Source organism: Neoarthrinium moseri (genome assembly GCF_022829205.1).
Source record: "Neoarthrinium moseri strain CBS 164.80 chromosome Unknown scaffold144_Wmoseri_CBS_16480, whole genome shotgun sequence".
NCBI lineage: Eukaryota > Fungi > Ascomycota > Sordariomycetes > Amphisphaeriales > Apiosporaceae > Neoarthrinium > Neoarthrinium moseri.
The window spans coordinates 1-25343 of NW_026055258.1; the positions used below are offsets into that span (position 1 = coordinate 1).

At 50.9% G+C, this 25343-nt stretch overlaps 7 protein-coding genes across 7 annotated transcripts; 4 read left to right on the top strand and 3 right to left on the bottom strand.

Annotated features, from left to right (window-relative positions):
* Window positions 1–1709: 1709 nt before the first annotated feature.
* Window positions 1710–2772, top strand: JN550_013814 (uncharacterized protein; the record flags this gene model as incomplete). Its single annotated transcript, XM_049312443.1, has 2 exons — window positions 1710–1770; window positions 2240–2772. The coding sequence occupies 2 exons, from the start codon at window positions 1710–1712 to the stop codon at window positions 2770–2772; spliced, it is 594 nt and encodes a 197-aa protein (XP_049164211.1).
* A 199-nt stretch (window positions 2773–2971) lies between these two features.
* On the bottom strand, window positions 2972–4300 carry JN550_013815 (uncharacterized protein; the record flags this gene model as incomplete). The annotated part of the gene is made up of 1 exon (XM_049312444.1): window positions 2972–4300. The coding sequence occupies one exon, from the start codon at window positions 4298–4300 to the stop codon at window positions 2972–2974; it is 1329 nt and encodes a 442-aa protein (XP_049164212.1).
* Window positions 4301–9799: 5499 nt separating this feature from the next.
* On the top strand, window positions 9800–10231 carry JN550_013816 (uncharacterized protein; the record flags this gene model as incomplete). The annotated part of the gene is made up of 1 exon (XM_049312445.1): window positions 9800–10231. One exon carries the CDS (start codon window positions 9800–9802, stop codon window positions 10229–10231), a length of 432 nt encoding a protein of 143 aa, XP_049164213.1.
* A 6486-nt stretch (window positions 10232–16717) lies between these two features.
* JN550_013817 (uncharacterized protein) lies at window positions 16718–17041 on the top strand (the record flags this gene model as incomplete). Its single annotated transcript, XM_049312446.1, has 1 exon — window positions 16718–17041. One exon carries the CDS (start codon window positions 16718–16720, stop codon window positions 17039–17041), a length of 324 nt encoding a protein of 107 aa, XP_049164214.1.
* A 1891-nt stretch (window positions 17042–18932) lies between these two features.
* Window positions 18933–19481, bottom strand: JN550_013818 (uncharacterized protein; the record flags this gene model as incomplete). Its single annotated transcript, XM_049312447.1, has 1 exon — window positions 18933–19481. The coding sequence occupies one exon, from the start codon at window positions 19479–19481 to the stop codon at window positions 18933–18935; it is 549 nt and encodes a 182-aa protein (XP_049164215.1).
* Window positions 19482–20850: 1369 nt separating this feature from the next.
* JN550_013819 (uncharacterized protein) lies at window positions 20851–23755 on the bottom strand (the record flags this gene model as incomplete). Its single annotated transcript, XM_049312448.1, has 3 exons — window positions 20851–22347; window positions 22394–23274; window positions 23443–23755. The coding sequence occupies 3 exons, from the start codon at window positions 23753–23755 to the stop codon at window positions 20851–20853; spliced, it is 2691 nt and encodes an 896-aa protein (XP_049164216.1).
* Window positions 23756–24298: 543 nt separating this feature from the next.
* On the top strand, window positions 24299–25084 carry JN550_013820 (uncharacterized protein; the record flags this gene model as incomplete). The annotated part of the gene is made up of 1 exon (XM_049312449.1): window positions 24299–25084. One exon carries the CDS (start codon window positions 24299–24301, stop codon window positions 25082–25084), a length of 786 nt encoding a protein of 261 aa, XP_049164217.1.
* Between the last annotated feature and the right edge of the window lie 259 nt (window positions 25085–25343).

The window sequence follows — 25343 nt, forward strand, 5'->3', positions numbered from 1 at the left end:
GTGCTGACTACGGATCTGTCTCCTTTCGAGACAAAGCCAATCCAGAGACACAGTATAGTCGTGTTAGATGGCAGTAGATCACAGGTGCGATGGACCGTAGATTTGGTCCTCGGCAGTTGTCTTTCTCCATGACACGTCCACTGTGAGATGATGTGCCCACAACGCCCTCGTGGTGTGCCGTGATGCGCCGTACGTCGTGATGATGCGCCATGATGGGTCTGTAATGCATTATTGGTAAGTCTCGATTCAATCGTCTCGGCCGGCCACAAGACTCTTCCCAAGTCTCTGTTTTCTGTGCTCAACCTGCCATCAAGACCAGCTCCACGTTGTGTCGCAAGCCCAAGGACACTTCTGTCAACTAACTCGGCCGAAGCATTGGTGACCAGAAATGTCCATTGACTCCTCGCGCCTCGAGCAGGCCAGTGGGACTACACATGAACAGAAGAGAACACGTCCTGATATGAGGCTGGTCCGTTTCTGCCACGAATTGAAGTCGAATTACGGCCCGCAGGACTTGTTTGCCAAGCTGCTAGGGGACGGATGGCGCCCCAATGGCTATAATCAGCTGAAGGCAACCTTCCGTACCTGCGCTAGATCGTGCCCCACAGTCGATTGCAACCGCTATCGGTTCGCGCTGTTGAGTCAGAATTCGCCATGAACTAAACTAGCTCTAGCCATGCGTCTGGCGCCTACAACAGCTCCAGCGCGCGTGCGGCCACTTCCTGGTCGAAGTGCCGTGGTACGTTTATTCACCTCTCTCTGTCGTTTACGACCTGAGGTGCGTAACGTTGTAGGCAATGCACGAATCAGGCTCGACATTACACAAGACTTTTGCTAACCAAGTTCCGAACCTACTGTACCACGAAGCCACTTCGGCGCGCGAACAGAAATCCACGATCCAAAGTGTCCCTTCCAGCCCTCTGGTCGCAGACACGAAACCGACTTTGGGCTGGTTCGGTACAACACGTTCAGGAGGGAAAGAGGATGGTTTGCCCGATTGCCACCTGGGGTCACTTTGGTCACTAGATACGCCCCGCGGATGATAGCCAAGGGATGATTCGGTCGACAGCTGATTGGGTCTCATGGTTCCGTTTCGACCAAGGCCGCTTGAGCTTAATCTGACTTCAGGTGGTTGCAACAATTCTTCTAATCGCGGGCCATTCGCGCAATTCTATCTGCCGTCCATTCCCTTCGGCGTCCGAGCTCAACTACAATACGACACAGCACGTGTACAAAGCCACTGTCTTGATGCCAATCGAGCCTTCGCCCAGGGCCAGACGAGGCACGACACAACACGACACGATAGATACCATCGGATACGATGCGATCTCAATACGTCTCGCGGCGCATCCACCATCCACCGATCCCGCTGCTCGTCAACCGTGCCGCCCGCTGACCACACGCACACGCACACGGCACGCGTCGCCGCCGCCGACTGCCCAACCTACACGAGCCGGCGTTTCGTAGGACTGCCCATTTTGCCCACGGAACTATCATGCTCCAACACAGCTCCCGCGACCTACCACGTCTCTGCCCTTGCCCTTCTGCCGCGACGTGTAGCCAGCGCCTCAAGCAGTTCTAGGCCGACGGACTGGTGACCAACGAGTGCCTGAGCTCTACACGCCTTCAAGAATGCTCTGCTAGTCTCAACCGAAGAGATAGTACAATAGCATATCTGAATGCCATCAGATATGACACGCGGCGTCATCATGCCTGCAGGCAGTGGCGCCGTGCCCAGTTATCCTCGCGAAGAGTCCAAGACGAGCACGGGTACAACGCTCCCCCCACTGTCCGGCATGGGGATTGGAAATAATGGGCGCGCCAGGAGCGTACACGTCCCGGACGGCTTTGACAGTGGGATCTTGTCGTAGTCCCCGCAGCTGGCACAGAAGCACGAGTACGACCAGAATAGCGTCTGAGCATTCTCGTCACATAGCCAGACAGAGTCGACCCGGAGCGATTCCCATCCCGATATCATGCAGTGGATTTATCCAGTGGACCGCTGAGCTGCACCACAGAACCGTGTGGGCAGCTACCAAGGCTGGATAAGATGATTGCCCCTGTCGGCCATCCCGAGATGATGGTGCCGCCAACCTGGCAACCAACGTGACTGCCGACAACACCTTGGTACGCCACCTGCTCACCTTGTACTTTTGCTAGAAGTACCCAACTTTTACCTCGCGAGGGCCTGAAAGGGGTCATCCCCGAGCAAAAGACTGAGATTGGGCGACGGCGCCAGAACGAGACGATGCTGCTGGCCAGGCGGAGCTGCGGGAAAAGACTCACCGAGTGCTCGACCTCGAGCGGCTCCAGACACGCACCAACTTGAAGCTGATCGGGAGCGGCCTCGTGATAGAGGCGCTGGTACGCGACCGGACCCTGCTGGTGCAGCACGTGCTCGAGGCAGTGGTCGGCCGGCTGGACCGCATCGACAGCGCGACCTCGAGACACCGTGTCTTCGACGAGATCGACGGCTTCCTCGAGAACGTAACCGGCCACATCATGGGCTGTATACAGCAGGTCATGCAAGACGCCTCCGCCGTCAACGGCGTGGTGCGCAACATGCGGCGCCTGCTCCCGGGCCGAGCCGACAGGAACGACCTGGAAGACGTGACACGCCTCTTCGGCGAGGTTGATACGTTCAAGAAGAATGTCGAGGAGCTAGCAACCTGGTGGGAATCGGGGTTGCGCTGCGCGATAGACACCAGGGCGACAGCGAGCCACCCGCGGGGATACGCGTTACACCTTGTACCACGAAACTTTCACAATTGATTCACCACATAACTGAGTTCAAGCATATTGAGTATATTGCCTAGATACGAATCAGATAGTGCACTACTGCCAATACCTCAAGCTGGCTCAACCGTGTCAACGATGTCACGTCAGTGTTGCATTTCACGTTCTGGAAACTCCGGGTTTCATGTATCTAGTTATCACACCAGCTGGTCAATCTACATTATTGTGTCCCTGGCTAGGCTGGAGCAGTCGTCTGGTTGTTGAACGAGGACAGAACGAAGCTAACCTCGTCCATGGCTATTCTCTTAGATGATTCCATGACCGCTGCGTCCGGATAGAAAACATGGACGGGGCCATGTGCTACTTCCCTGACCCTGATAAGTCGCTGCCCGTTGGCTTCGTCCCAGTAACTCTCAGCCTTCCGATATGGCAAGGAGGTAGGATGAGCCAATGGGACGACAGTAAGCACATCGAACATGTGCATCTTGATTAATGTGTTCGTTTCCCTGGTAAAGCGAGTTGCCTGTTCGTAGGAATCACGGTCTTTGGCCGCATCGAATATTTGTATCAACTCCACCGTGTTGAAGTCCCAAGGGCATGCACGAAGGACGTTGTCGCCATGCATCTTGGTTTTGGCGCATTCCGTCGGGAAGAACCAGGTGGGAATGTTCTTCTTTCTGACAATGTCCTCGATCTTCATGGCAGCGTCAAGATCCATCAAGTCATTGTAGTTATTCGGGAAGATGTTGACATCGGCATGCAGCGTACGTGCCATAGCGACGACGGCTAGCGGCTGGTGGTCCGTCTCGCCCAAGAAGCGAACCATCTCAGCGAATGGCCCTCCACCCAGTACTAAGGTACGGGCATCCTTTGCAGGTCCACTGAAGTGCTGTAGTAAACCCTCCATCGGGTGTAGTATGTCCTCGGGACTCTTGTAACCCAAGTGTGCGGCAAGTCTTCTAGCCGCTTGTGTCATGATTCCCACCATCTTCATCTCGCGCTCCTCGCCACGTAGATGGAGTATTGCCTGGGCAGAATTCAGCTCCTCAGTAGTACAGGCATAGAGCTGGTCGTTCACGTGTGTCGGGTGGTGAATGCCCGGAACAATGGTGTCGGTAGATTTCGGGTCGTAGTAAAAGTTGAATCGGGTCTTCGCGTGGCCTTTAGACTCAAATTTCAAGGCGAATCGAAGTGCTGAAAGTGCCATGTACAGTGGCAGGTGCGTCTTTGTGTGCATGTCTCTCTGAAATGTTGTATCGCGGGCGAAGTAGTCCCGCCATTGCTCATCATCCAGCAGGTCGTTGATTTCCTCGGCGTCGGTGTCCCGGACATCAAGCATATGTCTCAACCCGACTTTCGCCTGGAGCTTCGCGAAATGGCCGGCGAAGGATGGGACACGCAGATCTAGGACCCGTGGCGAAAGTACGATGTGAACGACGGCATTCGGTGCACGAACCAGGGCCCAGAGGCACATCCAAATATTGTCTAGGTCGACAACGTCAACGAAGACGAGCACATGCGCAAGGCTGTTGAGCTGGTCATGAATATCACTGAGAGAAGACATTGGGGTTTTGTGCAGTGTGAAAGTATACTCAAAGGGGTGGATGATTTAGCATGTGGATGGTGCATGTAGGATCTATGCTATCCAGGAACACGATGGACAGGAAATTCGTGGTATTTTATACCAGGCGAGGCAGCGGATCCCTGTACCCTTCGGACGCATTAATTCCAGCATAGTGTCTGCCTTGGCCCAGTATAGGACTGTTTCCACAACCAGAAGCCTACATCCACGTCCATAGTGGTGACTGAACCGGCCCCGGCATGTCGACAATCATCCCTCCCGGACGCTCCGTCAGACGATGGCTTTGAGGTTCATCGCCACTAGTCTTCGCGAACTAAAAGTGACCTGGGCTGTGTGGCATCGTTCTTTGAGCCAACCGCGTCTGCCTTCCACGTACTCGGCCTGTCTATTCAACCGGCCAAGCCCAGTTATGGAGCAGGTTAGGAAGCTATCAACGACTCAGCCCAGGCAAGGTTCAATTTCTTCCGTATGTTCACCATTTATGGGTACGAAATACCCGTACCATCTCTCAAAGCAGCATAGAGTGTGGGTTCACCTCTTCAAACTAGTGTCCTAGCCTCGGGGACCGGGTCGACATATTCTTCCAGTTCACTCATCACTTTCATCTGCCGTTGTTTCTCTTTCCAGAATTGACCCGTCCATCCTATATTCCTACCACAATGGCTTCTGAGCTAGTCAGCCGACGATCTCAGTCTTCGCTCTTGTTGGTGCCACGAGAGGTACGCGATCAGATATATGATGCACTTTGGGCGTTGTGTGGAGTTCGTCAACACGTTTACCAAGCCGAAGCTGGGCTCGGACATTATCCGTGTCGACTATCGCCAACATACGTCGATACCAGGAACACCGACTTTGAAGCCTCATGTGGCCAACCTACGACAAGACCATCGTTCATGATACGAAACCCGCAATGGGCACGTCGTATGGCATCAGCTTGGAATGAGCATTGGGCATGTGAGGAAGCGCTGGTGGAGGAACGATGTGAGAGCTATACCAGACCAGCGTCATTCATATCGATACTGTTGGTGTGCAGACAAATGTGAGATGCCTAAGATACATACGATAGCCCGATTTGTGCTGACACAGGCCAACTAGTCACGATGAAGCTCTTCGGTCTCTATACGCGTCCGTGACATTGATATGTACGGACCTAGGGCTGCTACACACGCTCCTTGTCACGCAGCCATTAGCCTGCTTTCAGAAAATAAGATGTCTGCACCTGTCTATCAAGGTTCCCTACGATCAATTGCAGAAGCCCGATGGTCAAGTCTCACGTAATACGACTGGGCTATGGCAGGATATTTGCCGAAGCCTTTCTCTACTCACGAGAGCCTCGTTACGAGATGTCGTTCTGCGTCTTGATCTCGACGACGAGCACTTCTGGTGGGAGATCCGCGAGACGTTAGCCCTCCGTTGGATAGAGGGACCCTTGCGGCAGATCATGGTACTCTTGTTGCCTGATATCACCTTTGACATACCGATGATGCGTCGCTTCCAACTTGAGCACAGCAAAGAAACTCTCGAAGGCGGGTTTAAGCACGTCAATCGCTATACTCGATGCCGATGGAAAGCATACGGTTACGCAGGTGTCATGCCGAGATTGGAGTTTTTTAATTCAAGACAGCATGCAGCTTGGCATATATCGAGTGATACAGAGACCTGGAGGATGGCGCTCGAATTCTTGGAGGGGGTCTAGAAACTGGGCGGTTATCATTCGACTATAAGTGACACGGCGAATGTTTATTAGTATTCTGCTGTAACCTGCAGGTAGAAGAGTCCAGATCTTGCAAGATGCTTATCTTTCGGCCTAATCGATCGTTTAGAGTGGATCTACGGCAATGCCACAAATATCACAGAGGGTCCACAACTCATGCTACTCCCTCTTCCCATATCTCTTCCCACGCTCTCTTTGTACGATCAGCATAATACCGGTAGCGCTACTAAAGGAGACTTGCAACGTAGCGAAACTGTACCGCAAGCTCTGTCATGACATCATACAGCACGAACACCACCGTAGTGATCTACAGAGTGAGCAACGACCAAGGTGAGTAAGGATCAGGATGTTATGGCAGGAGAGTGCTTACAAAGCGTTGGTCTTGATGTGTGTTGGCCAGTGATCCGGAAAACGTGGCTATAAAAGCCACAATGCGAAGCACACAATGAACAGTGATGTAGGCCTGAGATTGCTCACAATCTCTTCGGATGAGTATCCATTCCCGCACCATCCACAAGCGAAAACCACCTGTTGAGATGGTGTAGAATATTCGCTCCACTTGCTCGGGTAGGCCGCGTAGTCCCGCTTCAACGCCGAACAAAGCGAAGCAAGAGACCAAGACAGTCACGACTGGCAATGGAGCAAAAGACCTCTGACCCAGGCTAGATGCCCCGGCCGCTGTTATGCTCTGTATAGGGGTCAACTAGGCCAATAGAAGAAGCCACAGTTGACTCACTTCTCTACTCATACTCCAAGGTGGGATGACGTAAAGCAAATAGCAACCCCAATTGCTGCCTCGAGTTAATGCTAGGATAAGTATTGCCAATGATGTGGAGATTGCTACCAATGAGATGGCTGTATAGGTTATTAGATACGGGAGCCTGTATGCTTCATTCAACGGAAGCGGTGTCTGAATTTGGTGTAGCCGAGTGTATGCACGTTTGCAACCCCAGACAGTCAACAATAATTCCACCACCCAACATGCGGTCAGAACAGGCAGGTATGTCATTGCGTTTGTTTCGTCGTAAAGTATGCTCAGGAGACCTTGTATGCAGTGTATATGACCAGTCTTCCGCTAAAAGAGGGGGGATATCATACAGTTTATATGCTGAGACGCATTGGTGTACGGACAGACAGTTCGTCCGCTGTGTCTTGGATCTGCTCCAACTTGTGCATGCGGGTTGTTACCTAGCTGAAACAGTACACGAGATAGCCCGGAGTTTGGGACTGCACACCAGGTGATATTTCCCATCTGACCTTTCCAGTTTATCACATCTAAGTGAGGAAGTGGAAGCAAAAGACAGAAAATCACTCCTCCATTGGATGTAATAAAAACAAGGACCATCACTATGGCCAAGCGCAGGGTAGTCACCGTCTTGATCTTGATCTGGCTACCACAAGAAGGCCAAGAAGATTAAGGTCTGCGCGTTGATCGCCCAATTACGCCTAGCAGCGTAGATGAACATGAAGTCAGGAAGAGCGCTGTTTCTTTGTCTGGCGCCCTCTATGTGGATCCATCAACCTAGACGCGAATCCAGCACCGCCTTCGTCTCACGCACATCTGACATGATCCCGGCTGCTCGTGGTTTACATCAACCCCTGCTCCTATACCTCGGGTGCCCGGATGGAACTTTGGCCCGTTTGACGTAGTTATGCCTGGAGACGGCCTGATTCTTTGGTCCGTAGAGACTGAACTGCCCCCTAGCCAAGGATGCAGGCCAGCCTACACGTTACCACTTCCAGAAGTGATTGATCTCCTGGGCATACAGAGATCATGTGCTTGTCGACGATAAGTGGTGGTTTTACAAGCGGGACCCTTTTGTCGTTGCCCTGGCACTGTCCCAAATCAATCTTGTCCTCCGACACGAATAATACTAATTGCGCCGACTCCGTGTAGTATGCCTTGTTTATTATTATGGAGGAACCCAGATCAAAACGCATATAAATACTCCTACCCCTTGCGTCCTGACAAGAAGTCATGCAAATTGTCCCTACCTTTGATCAAATCAAAAACCTTCATACAGATTTCTGTGCATCGATATATCAACTCGAAATGACGAACACCTTGACAGCCGTTGTAGATGTCCCGTTAGTCATGTTTGGTCTCGGTACAACAGAGCTACTCTACGCGGTGACCTTTCTTCTCGTAGCAAGGGTTACCCACCTTGTGTTGAGGGGTGAGATCAAGTGGAGCGACATTAGAAGTCGCCTTGGGCATTTTCTGCGTTCTATCCTCCAACGAGCAAGCCTATGGTCCAACATGCTTCACCAGGTCCGTGTAAATAATGGAAACCATCAAATCTACTCCGCCGGGGTAAAAGCAGGGGAAGGACATCTCCCAGTGTTCGATAAGACAGTGAGTAATTGCGTCTATTGCACGCGATAAGATGACTGACTTGCGCAGCCCTTGAGCGGTGATATGGCGGTGATTTGCCAAGAAATCAATGATAAGAATGGAAAGATAGCAGCATACAAGATCTCTTCCAAATCTGGCCTCTTTAAAGTGGCAAGACAGCTCTATGATGAAGAGATGGAAACGGGCAAAAGGGTCAGATTTACAATCACATGCAACTGAAATTGCAATCTTGAAGATACGTGGCTCCAACATGTCTTCATGTCTTCAAGGTATGCTTCAGTTGAGGCCGGCTGTTTGGTTGATAAAGTATATTGACAAAGATGAACATGTAAGGAGTATTTGCAACGATGCAATCTATGGCTCTAGGCGTTTGTGGCGGTGTGGCCACAGGCCAGCCTGAAGCGCAAGGCAGTCCGGCTGAGGGAAACCTTGAAGCAGCGTACAGCATGCACAGAAGAGAGGCAATCATGGCACGGGATAATCCAACAGAGCTTGGAACGGAACAGCATGTCCAAATCCAGGATTGGGAGGTGGATAGATACTGAGCTCGGGTGGTGTGGCTTGTCCAGTGGCGTAGTGTCGCTCTGCGTTCTATTTCCTATATAGTTATCTTTGTTGCGTGTGGATTCCAATAAGACAGCGCTCCTTTCACCCATATATTTGGACCCTGCGTTCTGGCGACCGACAACCCTTATTGTGCACGCTACAGGAGGAATTATCACTCTGACGAGTCAGGTCCCATTAGACAAAGTATGTTGGATTCGTCGGCAGAGACGTTGAAGACTACTTCGGCTGCTGTGGACGTTCTGGGACAGCACTGTCCTGGAGCACCACTCCAGTTCAATACACATAGGGACGAATTCCTAGATACATCAACAGTCGTTCCGTCCTTCCACTGTGGCGGCAAAAATAGCTGTGAAGCCATAGCAGTGAAGCCAAATTGTTCCTCGCAATGTTGATTATAACCAAAGCAGATCAAGGACGAAAGCCGACAATGGGATAAACTGGGGAAGCAGAATTGACGAATGCATGTGACGAAAAGGTATCTGGGTAAATACGTGTTGAAGGTCCCCAGAAATGGTCCGGTCAACACTTCCCCAACAGCCGACTACTTCTGTCACTGCTTCAACTCAGTCACTGTATTTTTCATTTTCATGCAAACGGAAGACCGCCCAATACTAAAGCCCCCTCCCAATTGCCAGCACTCCAGTTCATATGTGTGATCAGGCTTCCACTACAGAATCTGTAAAGACAAGAACATGGATATGGCTCTACCGGCAATGTAAGTCCCGACCTCAGTGCAGTGCGTATTTCTCTCACTCCTTACTATAGCTTGGAACTATTCAAGTTCCCATCCTCGCCAATGATCTCAAAAAAATTCTGGCAACGGCTGTTGCCTTTCTTGCAAAGAATGCAGAAGTATTGGTATGACCAGAGCCTGTTGTGTCGTCCTGACTACCTTGGTCCCGAGGGAATCACTTTGATGGACCGTGACTGGGGCCTCACAGCATCGTTCTTCAAAACACGGAGAGATCAGTGTGGATATTATGGAAAGATCCATGGCGGTATTCTTGTCACGATGCTTGATGACAGTCTGGCGAGGTGTGCCGAGTTGGCAGCACGCGGAATCCTGCTGACCGCCGATGTCCGGACAACATTCAAGGCTCCCGCAACCCCCGACACCTTACTCGCGGTCTGGGCTAAAGTGGTCAAGCACGACGGCCGGAAGGTGTGGGTGCAGGGATGGCTGGTATCAGTCACCGAGCGACCGGTCATGGTTGCTGAAGCGACGGGACTGTTCATTCAGGCGAGGGAGAGTGAAGGATCAGAATGCCAAAAATAGGCCAGTTCCTTAGGGCCTCTTTCACTTTGAAACCAATGCCTCACAGTTTGGATGTGACTTTTGTTCAGCCTTGTTATTCGACTTAGCGGGCTTGACCTGATTTTCCCTTCCTTCTGACCCACACCACTCCCTATTTCTACGGTTTAGGTGCTGTGATTGCATGTCACAATCAGAGGCGTCTTTTGACCTGACGAGCATGTGTGGAGTTCGTGGAAAATGGACGTTGTCAATGTCCGTGCCATCTTTGAAATGTCAAGAAATAGTTTACCATTAGAAGACTGTTAGCCCTAAAAGCGATTTTCAGATACTTTGCTCAGACCCCTGGATATGCACCCAAATTACTTCTCAGTTCTCAGTCAAAGCCGATGCTACAGTACTGTACTGTACCATTGTAGTAGGTTCTACTGCAGTCGGGGAGATGTCCCCAGGCTCGACACTGGTACCGCTGGTCTTTGACCTCCAGAATCGGCCCTCCCCCACAGGATGGAGTCTATAAATCGGGGGACCCGCGCCTCTAACTAAGACTTGGATGGTCCACTCCACGTTGATTCGGAAACTGGTGAGCTCAAGCTGCATGGCTGGGCCTCAGTAGACGACGCCAACTTGCGTCATTCTCTCTTCCCCGTTCAGGGCAGTTGGGGGCTTCCCTGTCCCACATGGCTGTTGTCCCGCCCGACTGGCGTAGGGTTCGGCTTCTGCACCGTCGGGCTGCACCCATCCATTCCTGCCCGAATTCCCCCCCCCCTTTTTTTTTTGCCTTTCCCTCGGTAAGTGATGGCTCACGGGACAGGAGAAATTCTTGAAAATATACGGAGACATCCAATGAGGTGATATGTTGGCATTTGAGGCAGCACGGAGTTTGGCTCAACAGACCTTGACCACCATTGGCTACCTCCAGTTGATACAAAATTAGAATCTTCAATTGTGGTCTAGTTCTGTACAGAATGTACAGATGCCCTACATTGTCGTTGTATCATTGCACGCCACCTGCTGAGCACCGGCATGAGGTACCATGTCCCTACGCTGTGGTAGACGGTACTAAGCACCAGGTACAACAAGTATGATGAGACCTAGCCGAGGTACTGGGCAAAGACCGTAGTAAACGGCTTCTGCAGGAGCGGCTCTGAAGATCCGCAGTGTGGGAGCATGATTCCCCCGCCTAGCTTCTTCCCGACGACTGTCGCCGACTGGTGTACGCAATACACCGCGGACGTAAAGAGGTTTAATGACCGCGTCGTGGCCGGTGAGTAAATCAGCACCAGTATTAACAACAACCAATGACTGGAGGCTGCTGAGGACTACCATGTAGATGAGCTAGAACTGCTGCTCCTAACAAAACTGTTCGTATCGTCTCGAACATGCGCATGAAAGCCAGGATCACATCGCCGTTCGAAAGTTTCACGAAGCGCCAGGGGTTTCTGGCTATACCACTATGCAGCCTGATTCAGGATGGCAAGATTGACGAACCGATCCACGTCCACAACGCGTACGGGCAGAGCTAGACCCTGGCGGTGAGGGCAAGAATACCGAATGGTTGGCCTAGGGCTATCCCTGGACAACAACCGGTTCACGCATTGCCAACACAGTGTCATATGGTGGGGTACAACTACGGTGCAGGGAAACCCCGGCGTAAACCGACTGCACCATAATTGTTCAAGGGATGATCTGCAAATACAGAAATCTGCCTAGCATCAACCCCCAGGCTCCTCAGCGGCAAATAGTTGATGAGTCACACCTTGCATGCTGCGTGTGTTATTTCATGCAGGCCACAATTACAGGGAGTCTCACTTAACAAAGGGCCTGTGAGGCGACCGGCCTCACTTAAATGACCACATCAAATTCGCCCAAAGCGACAAAGTCTTATCCATTAGCCACAGGCATGCGATAAGCAGAATACTCAGATTACAGTAACTAATCCGGCACTTTAGGCACAAAGACCTTTTCTAATATCACTAGAAATGGCCCAGAAATATTGCTGCCTATTCATGGAAATCAGAGGTTGGCCGGAGCTTGAAGGAGAGAAATTCTCCAATTTCAAGTCTGGGAAGCATGATACGTCCCCGCAGGCGCTATGTACTGGCGTGCCCCTTCACGTAGTCGATGGCCCACTGTGATTGTTCTAGAGGCTTTGCAGAGGGACTTCACGGCTGAGAACGCCGCCAGGGCCATTAGCGTTGGGCCAATGTGCAGGCAAAAGTATCTACAAGGGCACGGCCGACTCTTCTACATGCAGGTGATATATCATGAATCTGCAAATGGGGTTTCTCTGTGTTTTGTAGCGCAGGGGAGGCGAGCAAATGTACACTATCCTTGGCCCATATCCGCCCGCATCGCAGCGTATCACAGCGAGCTACTTGGAAAGACCAACGAGTGGGGCGCAGGCGGACAAATGAAGCTATACCATTCCTAGAATATTTCCCTCAAAAAGGGAGTTCTTGTTGGAATGATAGCACTATATTTCAAGCCATACAATTGCTTCTCTGGCCAGGTCTTCTTGCACAGGAATACATATAATCAGTGCCAGGATTGATTGCGCCATACACTTAATGTACATCCGTGGCGGATCATAATCCCGGTAGTGACAATGTTTCTCCGCTGATGAACTGCAAAACCTGGTGGATACACTTCAAGTCTTGGAGATACCTGATGCATCCTTGTGCATACAGACCCTGTTGGGGACGCAATTGATGGTACTTGGGACATACGAATTTTACTCATGGCGCTATAACATTCGTGGCCGCACGATCTGAACCTACCGACGCGACAGATATGACAGATCAGTCTTCGTTCTTTGTATTTTACAAAGCTCAAATTTTTGCCCTGGCGTCACGGAGCTCGATCCTTCACTGTCTTCCCCATCATTCCTTATGCCTCTATTACGAGGCGAATCCTCTGTTTCCCCACGGCCGAGCGGGTACCGTTGCAGGAAGACAAATAGACTTTAGGAGTGGCAGCAACGCAAAGCGTTATCCGATTAACAATCTTGGCTAACGAGTGTAAGAGGGCGAGTCGCGACGATGCAATCTTCATACAGCAATGTCACAAGTTTTGCGCATGCCAAGCGCTGTCCAAGATCCAATGCCAGCTCCCTTACAGTAGCCTTAGAAAGACTGTCGAGTAAAGCATCCGTGGAAAGCGTACACCGGACATGTTGGGCTAGTACAGAACATACCCCGCTTGGTGGCCTTCAGGACCTAATGAACAGGTTTGGCAGTCAGTTATCTGAAGGGTGGACGAAATGAATTCTGACTGGTCAGCGCCCCGATGTGAACTCGTGCTCCATGGTTGGTTTCAGGGCGTCTCCGGTCAGCTGTTGCCCAGGCTCTTTGACCCTTCTCAATCACTCATAATAGGCGGTGATAAGGCAAAGCCAAGGTCAGTCGTACCGGTTGGCTTCCCAGCTTAACGATCAGACGCGAATCATTATTATTAATGCGGAGGTTTTATACGATAGCGGCAGTCCGTATACGGGCGATCAATTGTGCACACGGACGATGCATTGAAAACAGACCTATTACAGCGGTGCTAGTAGTCACTCATGATGAAGCATTTGCCGAAACCACGCAGACAACCTAAGGCACGGCTTACTTCGCACACGAAGTAACACACATTTGAAAAGTACAAGTAGGGCTGCCCCGTCTCATGAAATGAACCGCTGCTTACTCGCAGCTCCTTTGACATACTCAAGTCACTGACTTTTTCAACTCCAAAATCTAAATTATTACAACCATGCACCTCATGGCAATCGTTGTCGTCATCGGCGTTCTCGGCGCCCAGGCTCAGGACGGCATCCAGCGACCATGCAACACCCCCGGCAAATTTGCTTGCGGGATCGAGGTACGCGCCGGTCAGCTAGGTGATATATATGTATGCGCCGCCACTGGTCAATGGCAGCTATCCGCCCAATGCGGCGGCGTGAACTGCTGTAGTCATGTTGGAGACCGCGTAAACTGTATCTGCTAAAGGGTACGTTATCGCCCCGAAACAAGTCATGACTGGTGAGTCGATAGCCTCGTCAGCCTGCCCAGTATCTACGCAACCTTAACTGATCCATGTATTTGATCTGACTTAGGGTACGCAACCTGCCGATTGGTTCTCACTAGGCTCTCCGGTTCCAGGACGAACAAGTGTAGGAGGATTTTCAGTGGTTATTCATCAATAAGTGGGTGAATAGTGACGTACCAGAATACTTAGTTCTATCTGCTGGAGTGGGGGAAGTCTTGCGGGGTATATCTGCTGTAGATAATCTACAGTGGGTTGCCAGTACAGATGAACTTTGTCTCAGGATCGGTTCAGACCGACTCATTAGTTATGCGAAAAAGACATTGAACAAAGGAAAATCAGTTGGGTGATTGCTCTGAAATGGTCGCTGATCAATACTATTTATGCTTCATTACACTCATTTAACGCGTATAGCCATAACACAAGATTTAAATTGCATTTATCTTTGCCGTGAGATTTTTACTAAAGCATGATGTGGATGAGTTATACTAAATGCATTGATATAAAGAATATTATTGGATGAACTTTCGAACGCAGGCGATTTGTCAGCAGGGGATTCGGCGTGCGAATAGGGCGATCAACATAGCCACTGTAGTTACCGCGGAAAGCAAGAGACGTTCCACCCCTTCATTCAAAAGTGATAATAAACGGAAGTGCTACAATGAACGTCGCGATTTTAAATAACATGGCTAGTCTCAGCTATCTACCCGCAGCTCGTTCCGCCTCAGTGCATTCTTCAAGAGCTTGTCGCCGGACCCGATCGGTCCGTACCACACTCGCGTACGTCTTTCGTCTGGGCGTCGAGGACGTTCGGCCACTTGCTCCGTCCCATCGTCCCGCACCACGTACAAGGTGTCGTGGTCTTGACCCGGATCGGCAAAGCTGCCTACTGCATGCTCTTTGTCGCGGATCATCTCGAAGTGGGGTAGGAAAGCGCGGCGTCATACGGCGCCTCGAATTTAATGCTGCCGATAGCTAATCGGACGATCGGTTCCGTCATCGCGAGCGCGTGCCCAGATCGAAGCGGCCGGAGTTCGTCTCCTATCTCTTTGCCTAGGTCGTACGCGATGGGTCCCGCGCTCTCGCCATCTGCAAGACCTACGAGTACGTCGCCCAGCCGGATATCGCGCGGCGGCTTTCATGTCAAGTCAGGTAGGCCCGCTGCTACGCCAACCAGAAGCCCGAACCAGAGATTTGGAAAGAACTTCTTCACCAGACTGGCGAGCGCCGCTGCTGATCCTGTCCCGTATTCCTGGCATGCCGGCAGTGTTGCGACAACGACCTTGTGGCCGCACATGCTACCCGCGTGGAACACATAGTCGTCGCCTCGGCTCACGGCGAAGTGCCCCTCGTGTCGTTCGTCGCACGCGCTTCTCCGGAGAACACCCACGGGTGCAGGACCGCTCAGAGGGTACGAGACCGCTCGAGGGTGCAATGCATGAAGAAGAAAAGAAAGAAGGGTTGGAAGTCGGGGGAGGGGAAGGGTTTAAGTATTGATGGTGGAGTCTGTGGGGACGCCTGAGTAGCGTCGATGATCATTTTCTTGACCACCAGCCCCGGTGTTTTTTTGTGCCCAGAACTGATTCTCTGCGTGAAATGGGTGGATTGCTGCTCAGGAACAACAACAGGTCTTGGGCTGATTCCTGCCAGGCTGGATGACTTGGAGAGGTACTTCGCAGTATCACATGTATAGCACATGGTGTCAACTTGCAGGCCACAGGGCACGTTGCCGAAGCTTGCCAATTGACTGAGGGAGTTCGTACTGTGTAGGTAGTCGTGTAGGTACATACCTATGCATTGCCCGAGCAGACTACGCAGGACAAGGACTAGCAGCGCAGGATGAGGGAGATCACGCCAGCCTCATCGGCATTCGCCATCGCAGAAGGTTAAAGTGTACCGATCAATACTGTGTCTTCCAGCCATGTGGACCTTCATGTCGTTCTGATAGGAAGCATAGCATGTGGCAGGAGCAAGGAGAACCTCGGTATTGAGTCACTGATGTACCGTACAGAATAGCAACGTTGCAAACAAGCTAATGCTCAAGGACGAGGACAAGGAGAAGAGGGGCCGGGTGACCAAGTAAGGCCGAGAGGTAGCGGTATGTAGCGGTACGTAGCGGTGTAAGGAAGGAAAGATAGCAGGGAGTGAAAGCAATGAAGGTGCCATGAAGGGTAGTGGAAGGCCGGCCTCGAGGATGAGGGCGGTGTAGAGAATACGGTTATTAGCCGTTGGTACGTTTACCTGGACGATGATGGCCGTCGAATCTTAACCTAGCGGAAACCGTAGTTGGAAGAACACATCCATAGAAAATCGTGGAAGAAAAGTGCCACAGACATGGAGGCTAGCGGGTCGCATGCGTAGTAATTTACAAAATTGCTACGTCGTACGAAAGTAACCGTAATGGCCAAGTTTCCATAACCTACAACCAAGGAAAGTCGACAGTTAGAGGAAGAAAGGAGGGAGGGAGGACAGCGAAAGAAAGCCATGGAAGGTGCCATGACACCGTCATATGCCGATGGAATGAAGGACAGAGCCATGGTAAGGTCAGTCATGGCGCCTGGCGCTCGATCGACTCCACCTGACTCCTGGACGTGTCGTCCCGCCCGAGAGAAGGATGAGCAGTGGCTGCGTCGAGATGGTGTTGACCTGTTGGAGACATTGGTCTTCCGGCGAACGGCGTGCTTCAGCAGGAGTTTCAGTCAAGGCTGCCAATGGCCAGTGAAGATGGCCTCTGCAACGTGTGGTGCTGGCTACGAGCCTCTTTTGAGGAGAGCCAATGCAGAGACGCAACGTAGTCGTGTTAGATAGAGAATGAATGGCTTTAAATGACCGCATGATTGTCATGTAGGACTAGGAGTCGTGCCTCTGCCCTCTTGTCATGTTCTCTCAGGGCCATCCATAGACTGCTGTTACCGTGCCCAAAACTGCACGGTGCTGACCCAATGTGTTATGTTGAGCCCTAATTCCTATTGATCAATGAGAATTCCATTCTCTAGAACCTGATCACGAGTAACGGGCACCGAAAAGCTCTCATCCAGAATTGAACACCAGTGACAGTCAGAGGCGAAGGGTGAGGGACGAGGAGCGAGAAGCAGTCGTGCACATCCCGTGGCGTCAAGCGAGGCAGATCCGTCCTATGTCTGTCGCATTGGGTCTCTCGAAACGGCATCCATGAGAAGCTCCCATTTTGTTTGCGTGCTGAAGTGATCCATATGGCAAGATATGACTGTGGCCAGTCACGAATCTCGCCCAGGATCAAATCAGTTTCTTGCTCGTGAACTGAAGAGAGGGCAAGATCGCGGGCGACCAAACGCGACCATGAGCCACAAACAGGTAGTCAAACAGCAGTCGAAATGGTCCTTATGGGTGCAGTTCGATTTAAGAGTCGACTTGTGGTACAAGTGTTGTTCGTGCGAGAGAGAGATGTTCCGCAGTCACCGATTGCCAACTTCTTCATCGGAATTGGAATTTTTCATCGGGAGAAAAGCAGAGTCCTGGCAGACCATCCTGTTCTGCGCGTGGATTTGGCAGCTCATGACACCTCGGTTCACGCAGAAGAGACTCCAGCAGATCCTGGTCAATAACCCGAAGACGCATGTTCAATTAGCACGTTTGTAGAACGCATAGTACATAAAGTACAACGATTGAAATATACGATAGATTGCCATACGAGCTTCAGGGCTCGGAGAGGGTAGCAACCCCGTAATCCTCCACATGCCCCGCTACCCCACACTCCGCACCACTAGCTACCTCGCTAACCCCTCTGGAATTGCCAGAATTCCTTGTGAAGGACCCAAGTCCTATCACACGTCGTTGTCAGGAATATCTACAGAGGGAGACCAGTCTCCATAGAAGTGGACGGAGATGCGGACGTCCAGATAGGAAAAGGTATGCTCTACTCTCGAGTGGCTTCTCGATGACAGTATCGAGTATATCCGTGATGTAGTCAGCATATCTAATTTTGCTGCACTCTTAACGCAATCCGTCCGTCCACGTGATGATGAAGTACACCATGACGCCCCAGATCAAGTGAATCACGATTCCCCCAATGCATGACACCCCTATCGCTCATCCTATCAGCATGTTGTACCACTTGTCGACTGTCTTCTCTGTCTTGTGCATGGCGCAGCCTCCTCTAAGTTCCCATTGGACAGGGATGATTGCGGTCCATTTCCAAAAGTGCACAAGATCGCTCTCACTGAGTGAAACAATCTCTTTTAAGCGCCACGCATAGCCATCATGGGTTCTAAACATGGTTGCTTTGTTGAACCAACACTCACCGGCGACGGCATCATGAAAACAGTGCTTGGCTTCGTGGTCAAATGGCTAGATCGTGAAAGTTCTAATTTGAGGGGCACATAGGCTAGGCTACCACTTAAGGCGTACGCATTAATTATTTGGGACAGAACAACTGTATCCTGAGTCGACCATGTCGACAGTTTGTGGCCCGACCGATGCAGACGTAACTCGACGGCGACTACACGTAACCATGCCGGGGGGGTTGATAGATAATGAGAGGGACCATGTCATACGAAAATGCCTTTATTACTAAAATTCAACGAATTACAACCGTTTCAATACCCAATAAATATGATATGCACTGTATTTGGGCCTATACATAGCCTCGGAGAGCAAGAAACTCAGGCCAGAATCCTCCATGCGGCCCGCTACCCCGGCATCCTACATATGTCCGAGTCTATTACGCACCATCATAGTTATTGGAAGATTCAGGCCAGTCTTTGCCTAGGGCCTGGCGTTTGACGTCGCCCTCGAGCACTTCGTCCGCCTGTCTCTTCTGTCCAGTCGGATATCTTGACGCGGGATCGTAAACCTCCACCAACGCCATAGCCTCGTCGTACGCGAGAAGAGAAGGATTGGGAGCTGGATGGTACGTTGGCGTTCTGTGTATTGAAGTCTCCGGGCTACTGATCTGGGTGGGTAAATAATCGAGTTCTTCAGATAACACACAGCCAGCTGCTAGCCGGCTATCCAAGAAAGAGATGCGTTCTTTCAGACCCTGCGACTGTTCCTCCTGGAGCCTGTGAGCTGTGCGCATCTCTTCAGTCTGCTTTATAAGCTGCTCGACCTGGCTTCGCAGCCGGTCGTTGTCGTAACACAGCCTATTGGCATAGACTTGCCACTGGTGCAAATGAAACGCTGACTCTTGGATGACCGCTTGAAAAGTACTGAGTGGAATGGTCAACGCCGAGAAGTCTCGAGCATCAGAATTGTGAATGACAGTAGACATTGATAATTTGATCGGCTTGTATCGACATGAGTTTCACGTTCGCATGTATACTGCACTGGGAGCACTAAATATATGTTGCCAATCTACACTTTTCCAGAATTGATCTCGTGATGAGTACAGCGTCCCAACTGCTCGTCCTGCTATCATTATGTTCTAGAAACGTATCATGTTTGTATCAAGATCCTCTTGGTATATCGTCATAATTGGACATGCTAAGATATCGCTGACGAGAGGCCATTTCCTACCCAAATTATTGTGACCTCAGCATTGTTATTCAGAAAACCGTATTTTGGCCATTCACATATGTGTTCCAAGAACTGTATGTGCAGTTATTATGTATGGGACGGTTCTGTGCTTGGACACAAATTGTCTTCGATATTCATAACATGCTTTTGGACTACTGTGCCGCGCTGGAATACCGTGTATATGCCTTGACCGGACGTGGTCATCCTCTCGAGTATTGAAATTTACTACGATATAACTTATACCACACGTACCATAAACATCTAACATTTCTTGCCATCGACTCATCATGAGTTCTGGAACAAGACAATCAATATCGTCGGAGACTCGATATGCCAGCGCAGCGTCATCGGGACGAAAGCACCAACGCAATCATCGGCGCAGACCGATCCGAATACCATTGTTTAAGCCAACTCGACCACAACCTGACATGGAGACCGACTCGCATCACCCAGCTTCCGAACTATGCTCGGCCGATGCAAGCCGCCTTGCGGCAGCTGTGCAAGAGCTGGGTAAACTCAAAAGATACGCAGATGAACATGAGATCCAGATGCGACAGCTAGAAGACGAGTAAGGTTGTTCCATACTTTCACTACAGCGACAGACTGAATTGATGTTGAACCAGTATTCATTTACTGTGAGTGACGAGCGTTTAATCTGGCGCAAGCTGACTGACAACCTGTAGGTCTCAGGTTGTGATGCAAGGGCAAGTTAAGCAGACTTCTTTCTCGGTTAATGCAGCTAACGAGGAACAAGATTTGATCGCTTCGATCGGAAGTTGGACGACTGGGTATCTAGGCTGACAGACGTAATGAAGCAGCATTCGGAGGTTGACAGTGATCAGGAGCAATACATCAATCCTGCAACGCTAAACTTGAATGTCTCTGATTTTGTACTTGAATAAGTTGGTGGCCTGGTAGTCGAGAGTGATTCACTTTTCAACGCCTCAGCCCGATGCCGGCTTCTTGCCGTCTTTGGATGTAGCGATGGAATTGGAGGCATGGGATAATGAAGCGCGACGGTGTCGGTGCACTGGTGGACTACCATTACATGGCTACAAGGATAACAACAGCCAATAGCGCCATAGTAACTGTTTAAAATTGTTACACGCCACAAAACAAGACGTCTAGTCAGCGATTGCACCATCTTCGAATTCATGAACCCCCTTCTCTCCTACGAAGCCACATAAAAAAGCAAGATCATCGGTGCTGAGTTCTCCCGTGGATTGAGCCGCCGAATCGCCCAACACAACATTGACCTGCGCCCGCTTTCGTCGCTGAAACTCGATAATGCGATCCTCAACTGTTCCCTCAGCCAATATTCGATGCACGTGCACTTCCTGCGTTTGGCCAATGCGATGTGCCCGGCCAATGGCTTGGTCCTCCACGAACGGGTTCCAGCACGGGTCCATGAGAATGACATGAGATGCAGCACTGAGATTCAAGCCACAGTTCCCGGCATGAAGCGATATGAGCATCACCTTGATTCCGTTACCATTTGTGAAACTAGCGACCGTATTGCTTCGCTGGTGGGGCTTCATAGCGCCATCGTAACGGCAGAAATCGATGCGTTCTCGGGAGATCTCAGCTTCCAGTAGATCCAGCAGAAAGGTCCATTGCGAGAAGACCAGAACGTTGCCAGTCGTAGACCTTAGGATCTCGATACACTTTGCGATTTTGGCCGAGTCGGACGAGATGGTGCGGAGGTGCTTCATGTATTGCTGGCGTGCGTCCGTGTTGTGAGCAGCATGCTTCCGCAACGTCTCGAGGTTAGGAAGATGCTTGTCGGCCCCGCCATGTTGTTCGAACGTGTCTGTGTTAGGATAGCAGCATGCCTGGCTCAGGCGCATAAGCATACCAAGACTGGCTGCGTAACGTCTTCTCGTCAGTCCTTGCGCAATGAGTCCCGACACCTGAAGCCGCATTTGCGTCTCTGCATGCTGGTAGCAGTCCCTCTCGCGGCCGCTGAGTACGACAGAATCTACCCATTCGAACTTTCTCGGGAGATTCAGGATCGGCTGGCCTCGTATCGTCGAGTGTTGTGTTCGACGGAGCATGATGGTCTGAAGCAATGCCCCAAGTTGTGGTATTGGCGCATCGCTTGTCCGCACACGTTGCTGCCTGCCATGCAGAGTGCCAAATAGTTCATCAACACCCTGGGGGTTGCCATATGGCTCGATCCGTAGGAATTGGAGTAGAGCAGCCAGTTCGTTCACCGAGTTCATCATAGGAGTAGCGGTGAGGCACCAACGATACTCTGCGCGGATCTTACGGACCGCCCGGGCCACGTCAGTCTTCGCATTCTTCACGACTTGGGCCTCGTCAAGAATAATGCGGTAGAAAAGCGATTGTGGTGCCATGAAAGGGAACCTGTCGCCCAGGTCGTCGCTCAATTGCTCTCCACACTCCACACTCCTCACCTTCAAATGTTGATCAAGGGCGTACATTTCGTTGCGTAATTTTCCGTAACTTGTGAGAACGAGGTCACACGATCGAAGCTCGTCATAAGTACACTTATGCCGATGCGCATTCAAAATCTTTAGTCGGTATTGAATCATGACCTTGTCAGCCGCTTCAGATTCCCACTGATCAAGTAAGGCTGTTGGTGCCACGACTAACGTGGGCTGGATGGGTCAGACATCGTCAAAACCAGTCGGAAAGCGCGCTCACCGCTGGAAAGCTATTGCATAAAGCCATCGGCGGTCGTGTCATGATTAATGCCAGAGTGGTGATCGTCTTTCCAAGGCCCATGGCGTCGGCTAGAATCCCCCCTTTCTTCGTTTCGTCGGCCTCCTGCTGCTGCATCCAGCCAAGCGCTATTGTCTGATGCTCGTACAGAGGATGGCCCATCCGATGTGCTAGGTCTCCATGGCGGTCTAACATGGTGCTATCCGTGGGATTGTTTTCGTGAATTTCCGGGGGTCCTACCAGCGTCAGTTCCGGGCTAGGAATCGACTCGTCTCCGACCCTATTCTGGGGTGAAGATATCAGGTAGCGATCGTTAGAGTTCGTAGGAACTAAATAATTTCCAAAGTCCACGCATAAATCATTGCTGATCGGAAGGGTGGTCGTCCTCTGGCTTTCGAGCGGCCGCGCACAGGTGCCATGCACGTCGACGGAACCGGGCGTCGATGGAAGTGCATCATACATGTCGGAGGATGAAGTGTCAAGTTGCGCGTAAGGTAGTACCTGTCTAAATGCCGTACGAGGATTAATGTATTCGCCGTTGAGATCATCGGGTGCGGAAAGCTGGTAAGGGTTGGTATCGACCAGATTGGAATAGTAGTCGAGAAGCTGGAAGTCGGGTATCGTGGAATGTGTTGGGCGGCGGCTGTCAACGTTGTGGCCAGTGTAAGTTAAGGCACCCTGAGCCAATTGACAACTCCGTATACCTTCGCTGCTCCCTTCAGCGTCGAAGAAGAGTCTTTGCATCTTCGGTTGCGGTACCAGTCTCTCGGCGGGGTTCAACAGCAGATGCTCGTAAGCCCGCTTTCTGGTAAAACCAGCCGTTCGATTTTCTGTTTCCGATAGTTGAAACTCGACATCCGGTTCTACATAAAAGTCAAAAGAATTCTCGAGGTATTATCAGCGTGCAAGACGACTCTCCGCAGCGTTCAGCAACGTTGTGCAATGTGGGGCCACGGATATCAGGCGAGCATCTGCAAACCAGCGGCTTGAAGGGTTTAATCAATTCACCTTCATCACATATGGTGGCTTACCGTTTTTATAGCATATTCGATCATGAGTAGCCAGTGGATACGATAGCGCGGCAGTAGGCGTATCTCCAGATGTGTAGCATTCGGACTGTGATTGACCCGTACTAGTACCGCTTTGATGTGTGTATTCACCGATCATTGTGTTGAGTATTTCAGGATACTCCAAGACGTTGGCGTAACAGGCCGAAACATTCGCTTCCGTTTCGCCCATGGCCTGCGATTGAGATGACTTGGGTTCGTCGGAAGGGGACAACTTGATGACTGCCGAATCCGTGGCGCTGCTGGGTGCTGGTAGAAGGCGCCGTAGCTTCGACATCTCTGCAGGTTTTCTGTTCAGAATATTGAGAGCATGGGCCCGTCAAAAGACTCAAACGTGAGAAAGGTCAGGTTTACATAGACTTCGGTGCGAGGGCGGTCCATACTCGGCAGCTCACAACTATGACTACTAGTAACTAGTGGATACCAAAGTAACGGTGGCACAGAGAGTTCCAAAATGGGCTCATGAATGCCTTGTCTTAGAAATTCTCCGGTGCTGCACTACAGAAGCGACAATCAAAAACTGATTCCACGGGGCTATAATTGCGATATGTAGAGTAGATTCAGTACTGTACATGTACTATGTGTACCGTCCAGCGTCGTTCTGATCAAAATTGGTCCAGCTTACAGCTTCATATATGCTCATCTAAACCTCCTGCGATACTTTCGGGTCATGGTACTCGGCCACACTTATGGTCCATATCAATCCAGCATAATGGCAAGCAGGGCAGTATAAGTTCAAGCTTCAATAACAGGAGACGTTTTCACAATCTGCTACATTCATTTCACCTTGATCTGTGAATGCTGCTGTTGATCGTTAGCAATGTGGACAACCCTAGAGCATGTACCAGCGCTGGCTGCAACCTTCATTGTCTTTCAAAAACATACCATACACGTTGTCAAGCGTGCTGCCAAGCGACTGCGAAAACCCTCCAGTGCCATCCTGTTCCTCCATATCATCATCCCAAACATCGAGATCCTGTACTACTGGGTCTCGATCCTCAAGGACGGGCAGCACGCCAACCCCACGTATGTTGATTTCTCGGTGATGGCTTTCCACTCGTGGACGAGCCATTATCTAGTCAAGGAAGGGCACTACGCTGGTCACAAGAACATTGCGCAGCCCGTTTTCCATGCGCAGATGCTGATACGCCTGGCTATCTCCTTCTGCTCGGTCTTTCTTGGATTCCCCGCTTTGCATGCAGCAACTATCAAGATTAATGCTGCGGCATCCTACCCGAGGATCCTAATTTGGGCGGCGAGTCAGCTCAAGGCTCTGCCTACATACAGAGACGTATACACCGCCGTCATGTTCATTGGGAGCCTCTTGGCCATGCACGACTCAGGCATTGCGTATGGGCCACAAATCTTCATTGGCTGCTGGGTTGGTGTATACGTGCTGGAGTCGTGGGTGGCTCGGAATATAAGCACAGGGGAGACGATGATTCCAAAACAGCACCCCTCACTGTCAGCACATATGAAGGACTGCGTAGCGAAATTTCTCTACCATATCAATTTTGTCAACCAGGGCGAACTGCAGAAATGGAGGATGATTAACGATGATCGGCCGAAGGAACAGAATCGCCAGTTCTCCCACAAGATTGAATAACTACTGTTGATTGTCATCCGATGGATTGCCATGCAATGGGAGGTAGGATTCCGCTTGAGGCTCATGACTCAGGTGGTATACTACTAGATTCTGTAGTAGGGGGGCAAGCACGAACACTAAACGTGAGGGTGGGAGGACGCGAGGGTGGGCGAAGGGATCAGTTGGATCATTCCATGTATATGACAAATAAAGAGTGACCGAATTTCAATCTCGACTTCATTCAGTTATGTAGCTATTGATAGTGACCGCCATCTAGTGA